Consider the following 6,277-nt stretch of genomic DNA (forward strand, 5'->3'; position numbering starts at 1 on the left):
GCTTGCTCTGTCTTGGAGGAAACAGGAAACCTCCATATTGAAGACCAGGCAGACTGCCAGTCCACAGGACACCAGATGTCAGCTGCAGCTGGGGCGATAGATGCTCAGTGCTTATAGAACCAGCTTCTCTTGCAGAGGACCCAGGGTCAGTTCCTAGAACTAACATGGCAGCTCACACCTCTGCCTCCTGAGTGCTGGGATTAAAGGCCTGCGCCACCACTGCACATCATTTTTTTTTTAATCAAATTCAATAGAAAAATAAAATGTTGCTATTATGAGCTCAGCACTGCTAGGGGCTCTGTGCTGAGGCTGTTTCCTGTGCCCAAGTACCTATTAAGTAACAGAGGTTTAGCCTTGTCCAAAAAACTTTAAAATGAAAGATACCAAAGTACAAGGATGACTAGTCTTGAGTGATGCTTCGTCTGAAGGGGGAAAGGCCTTCTTACTCATATTTATTTAAAACGACCTCTATTTTATGAACAGTAGCTGACAGGGCAAGTTAGAACATTCAGATCTCATAAAAACATTCATGATATAATAGTTGTTACTGAGGTGAGCAACACAAGTACAGACAACACATTACACTAAACAGTGCAGATGCAGCATGCCCGGAAAACCCCTTAGTCAGTCAAAATTGCCCTGCAGATACAAGATATCAATATCAGTGATCCATGAGAAGACCTTAAATAAACCTCACTTGGGTGGAGGCCTCGCAGATGGAACTCCCCTTTGAGGGGGCTGGCCTGCACCCTCTGAGGTTTCTGTTGAAGAGGATGATGAACTCCCTGGAGATACTGCTTCTTGTACTTCGGACCAGAGGTAGGCGATCAGCATCAGAGCACACAGTAAAAGGACAAGAAATATAGGGACCACAAGCACCACCACTTTCATGTTTACCTCCTCATCGTCCGCCTTAGACTGGGTTTTGTCGCCAAAAAGTACAAACAAACTCAAGTTTCGATCCGCTGGCTTACCAACAGGACCACTGTCCACACTGCCCCCATCTCCTGGGCCGTTGCAGTCTGGAGGGGCAAAACCATCGTCACAGTGACAATGCCTGAGATTGTTGCACACTCCTTTACCGTGACACAGCTCCTCTGGCTTGCAGTTGTACTGGAGCACTGTGTGGTCAGTACAGTAGTACTCCATGCAGACTTTGTTTGGGGCACAGTAAGTGCCGCTCTGCACATCTCCAAAGTCAGGGACATCAGTAATGTTATAGGCATCCATGCTCCAGCACCAATCATCTCCATAAGGAACCTGGAGCAAGGTGTGTTGGGGTCTGACTTGCGGCAAGTACCTAACATCTGTACATATCAGCTTCCCACAAAACACATCATCATCGGAACACGTTTCATATCGTGCGTTAGCTGTGGTGGGATGGCCACAGTTTCCAAACCGGTTCCCTTTGGTGTTCATTAAAATATAACAGTCGTCAGGGGCGGATCTTGCAGGGTATCCATATATCTTTGTGCATTGCTTATCAGGGTTCTTACACCAACCCCCAGAGCAGTAATAAATCCTGTCACACAGCGTGCCATCCTGCTTGTAGCTGTTTGCAGGACATTCTTGAGAAAGGCCATTACAGTACTCAGGCAGGTCACACACATCCTCAACAGGACGACACAAGACCCCTTTCTTTTTAACATGACATTTGTAGCAGCAGAGTCCGTCACTACACTCTGCACCTAATTTCAGTCTACAGGTTGGGTCACAGCATGGGTGATGGTCACAGGCAGGACCACAGTCACACTGCTCCCAATCCTCCACCACACCATTTCCACAACGGGTCGCTCTGCGCTTACGGCTTTGGTGCCAAGGCCTGTCGAGCAGGCAGGCCCCTCTGTGGTCATGGAGGAAACGGTAGAAATCATCAGAGCTGCAGTTGCTGAAGCCACTGCCCTTGGTGATATTCTCGTGCATGAGGCAGAAGTGCTTATGGTCACAGATGCAGGCCTGGTGGTCGTGCTGGATACCCAGGTTGTGCCCCAGCTCATGGGCCATAAGCGCCGCAAACAGCAGGACATCTTCATGAGGGAAGGCCTCCACAGCTGCTGCAAACCCGCCTGAACAGGCACCATGGAGAAACGCCTGGCCCTCGTTCTCTCCTGGGTGATGCCCGACGATCAAGTGTGCAACATCGTGCCTGAGCCGGCCCACGAGCTTCTCCTGTCTCCAGCGGTTGAAATCCCTCAGGGTAGCCTGCAGATCCACCGGGGCCTCGATCGGGTCCCCCTCTGTCCAGATTTCCATCCCCACCAGCACCACCTCTGTGTTTAGTCCCCTAGTGAAGCTGTTGGTCAGAGCAATGATGTCCACTACTGCCCCGACCGTCTCGTTGACACTGCTGCCCCACATCTGAAAGCGCTGGTGGTTGACCACGACAAACATCTCCACATACTTGGTGTGTGACCTCAAATCAGACAGTTCCCATGGGTCATCGGGCTTCCCGTTCCTTTGTTGCTGGCTGGTGTCCCCTGAACTGCCTTTGGGAGTGACGCTGCAGGAGGCTTGAGGCTGAAGGCCCACGGTGTACAGAATGTGTTCAAACCCTTTGGAAGAGAGAATAGGCTCGATGCTGTAGGATGTGTCCTCCTTAATCAGGATGCCCCTGAGGCCGGAACAGATGTTGACAGAAACAAAAGAGCCTGGTACCCCTTCCATGTAGCCTTCATAGTGGCAGTCCTGAGAGAGGAGAGGCATTTCTTGCTCCAGGATGCCATTGTGGTAACTGTAGACTGGGAAGTTATTCACAGAGTAGTCTCCCTTTACCTTTAGGTGAAGCAGCTGCTGCTGGCCCTGTATCAACAGCATGTAGGACACCCTTCCTCCAGGATCTTCACTCCCCTCGACTGGCAGTCTCTTGGGGATGACCGTTTCATAAGAAGAGTAATATACAGGTCCTATGTCACAGAATGTACTTGGGAGAAAAATTAATAGTACCAAGATCCCTATTTTGACAGATGGGTGTCCTGGCACTAGTCTCAGACCCAAGTTCAACTGCTGGGCAGCCCAAATGTGAGATGTTATCTTAGCTTCCTTTAAGGCCACTTTGGTTATCTGTAGAGAAGACAGAATGGAGGTAATCCCTTTCACTGATGCCGCCACTGACATGGCCCAAAGAAACCGTTATGTAGGATCTATGTCCATCAGCGGCACTCCTCCCTGATAGGTTTTTCCCCCGACTCAGAAACCCAGATCTGTGCTTGTCCCTTGTGGGCTGCTGTCCATCTTGATTCTTACAGTCTTCAGGCTGTCTCTCTCTGTTCTTCCTTCTCTCCTGGGCCTCGGTGGTTATGGACAGTGCAGGGATTCCTTCAGTGTTGCTTAAGTTCCTTGATGTTCATGGAGGCGAGCCCTGTAGTCTGCAATGACTCAGCCAGTTCTGTAAGTCAGATCATCTTTCATTCTCTCCAGGCCGTGGACATGACATCTGTTATCTTGCTTATTCTTTTGGGCCCAACATTCTGGCAGGGTTGTGGGGGAGGGGTCAGAGCTTCTCAGGGTTCTCTGAACAATTAAGAATTCTCTGTTGTCCTGCCTCTTTCCTCATCCTAATAGTGGTCATACTTACTGGTGCTTAGTTCTCTTTTATCCATGACTGCTTTATCCCTTTCATTCAGGAGAATAGTATTTGGATGTTCTGCTTTTGCTCATCCCTTGTGTATGTACCTAATGAATTTTGACAGTTTACACCCACTTCGAACATGGTCCTTCTTTATGGAGTGCTTCTAAGGCATAAGTGTTAAATGGTCTCATTTTTACCACAGAAATGTATTAGAGCCTGTAATCTAGGTTAGTCCTCCCAATGGCCTCATCATAAAAATAAAATGGTAAGCCGGCCAGGGGTGGTGCACGCCTTTAGTCCCAGCACTCGGGAGGCAGAGGCAGGTGGGTCTCTGTGAGTTCCAGACCAGGTGGTCTACAAGAGCTAGTTCCAAAACCACAGAGAAACCCTGTCTAGGAAAACAAAACAAAACAGAAAAAAAATGGTAAAACAGACTGGTGACTCTAGTTTCAACAATGAAGAAAATGAAAACGAGCTCTGAAAGAACCCTGAAATTCCCACACTTGTCTCTTGACTACAGTGGGCTTCTGTCTGTGTAAATCCCAGACTTTAGTTTCACCTTAATGTTCTTGGTGTGCATAACAGTATAGATTTAGAAGGAAACAGAAGCTATGTGTACATATCTCTTTCCCCATTTCTTCATTCATTCTCCCACATATTCTAAGATTCAAATAAAACTCTACATCTTCTACATGGCATGAAAATAATTTTAAATTCTAAGGTATAACTACATGTAACAGTTGAAAATGGAGAAGTGCCCTGTTTGTTTCAGAGAGGTGGTGCACTCCTATAATCTCAACACTTAGGAGGCAGAGACAGGAAGATCACAAGTTTAATGCCAGCGTGGTCTCTGCATAACTTGTGAGCCAGACAGGGATACTAACCAAGACCTTCCCACAAAACAAAACAAAACAAAACAACTGCCACCACCAAAAAAAATTATATAAAACCATCTTAGATATCAGAGATTAATCAATTGACGATGCCTACCCTCATCCAGTGATGCTTAGCTCCTATCAGATGGTGCTGGAGAGATGGCTCAGAGGTTAAGAGCACTGACTGCTCTTCCTGAGGTCCTGAGTTCAATTCCCAGCAACTACATGGTGGCTCACAACCATCCGTTATGAGATCTGGTGCCCTCTTCTGGTGTGCACATATACATGGAAGCAGAATGTTGTGTACATAATAAATAAATAATCTTAAAAAAAAAAAGCAATCCTTATATTGATGTTTCAAAAAATTTCTGCTGGGTGGTAGTGGTGCATGCTTTAAATCCCAGCACTCAAAGAGGCAGAGGCAGGTAAATCACTGTTAGTTTAAGGCCAGCCTGGTCTACAAATCGAGTTCCAGCTTGGACCATTACACACAGAAAACCTTGTCTTGAAAAACCTAAAATAAATAAGAATTTCTGAGAGGCATTTTCCTATGGCTACACTGTGTGTGAGGCAGAAAGACACTGCTCTCCAGTGAGCAGACATAATTGTGTTAAGACACACTCCATCTGAGTGACAAGCAATGGTCTCAGTGAGCAGTCAGTGATGATATAGTAAACTGGAGATGACAACCCAATGCCTGCCAGCTGTCCTTGTAATGTTTCCAGACATCAGTGGTAGGCAGGCAGGCAATTACCAGGATAAGGTTTAATCTCCAGCTAGGTGTAGACTTTGTACTATTAGCAATACTGACTCATGTTAAAACATAATTTACTTCTGGCCTAGGAATATACAAAGAAAACTCAGCTTTGGTGCAGAATACAGAGTCTCTTGAGAACTGCAATTGTTTGGGAGAATTTTGCCCAGGGTCACACCTTCTTGTGAGTGGCAACAGGGGCATCACCATGGTTTACAGACATCCAACAGGTCTCATTTGAACAAAGGTGAATATGGATTTCATTAAGGTGCTAGGTGAATTCAGCCTGAAGCTGCTGAAAGAGTCAAGCATGCTCAGACAAGCAACCATCAAGATGTCCTTTCCAGTCACAGCTACAATTCACCTAAGCTTTTAGAAGATGCCCTGATGATAAATTTCTAAGATGAAGGGTAAGTCAGTGTGCCAGCAAGTTCCTCTAAAGCACTTCTGTCCCCATGGGTACACTGGATTCTTGTCCCAGTCAGGCGTGATGATCTGGGACAGGTTCACTGAAGAACAACATCCCCTTAAGCCAACTCTCAGCTACATCTTTCTGCTCAGAAATTTGGCTAACACTTGTTTTTCTCTGCTGCCTACCCTGGGATCTCGCTACCCTGAAAAGTGCCCCCACTTCTCACCACAGCACCAATCACTCAAGAGCAATGAACCTTTTCTCCCACTGCAGTCTCCAAAGATACAGCTGTTTTTATCACACAACCCCAGTCAGTGGCATAGTCCTGAAGAAAAGTGAACTCATTCAGGAGCTCGGAAACAACAAAGCCCAGAAAAATCCTTTTTCTTCTTCTTCTTCTTCTTCTTCTTCTTCTTCTTCTTCTTCTTCTTCTTCTTCTTCTTCTTCTTCTTCTTCTTTTTTTTTGTTTTTTGAGACAGGGTTTCTCTGTGTAGCTTTGGAGCCTATCCTGGCACTCGCTCTGGAGACCAGGCTGGCCTCAAACTCACAGAGATCAGCCTGCCTCTGCCTCCCGAGTGCTGGGATTATCGTTGTGTGCCACCAACGCCCGGCTAGAAAAATCCATTTTGATTGAAGCAGATGAGACAGAACTGAATGACTGAGACAGA

At 46.6% G+C, this 6,277-nt stretch overlaps 1 protein-coding gene across 1 annotated transcript; it reads right to left on the minus strand.

Moving 5' to 3' along the window:
- Positions 1–411: 411 nt before the first annotated feature.
- Positions 412–6,093, minus strand: LOC100771947 (disintegrin and metalloproteinase domain-containing protein 1a). The gene has a single exon (XM_027414089.2). It carries the CDS (start codon positions 3,112–3,114, stop codon positions 694–696), a length of 2,421 nt encoding a protein of 806 aa, XP_027269890.1. The 5' UTR covers positions 3,115–6,093; the 3' UTR covers positions 412–693.
- Between the last annotated feature and the right edge of the window lie 184 nt (positions 6,094–6,277).

Source organism: Cricetulus griseus, chromosome 4 (assembly GCF_003668045.3).
Source record: "Cricetulus griseus strain 17A/GY chromosome 4, alternate assembly CriGri-PICRH-1.0, whole genome shotgun sequence".
In the NCBI taxonomy this organism is placed as follows: Eukaryota; Metazoa; Chordata; class Mammalia; order Rodentia; family Cricetidae; genus Cricetulus; species Cricetulus griseus.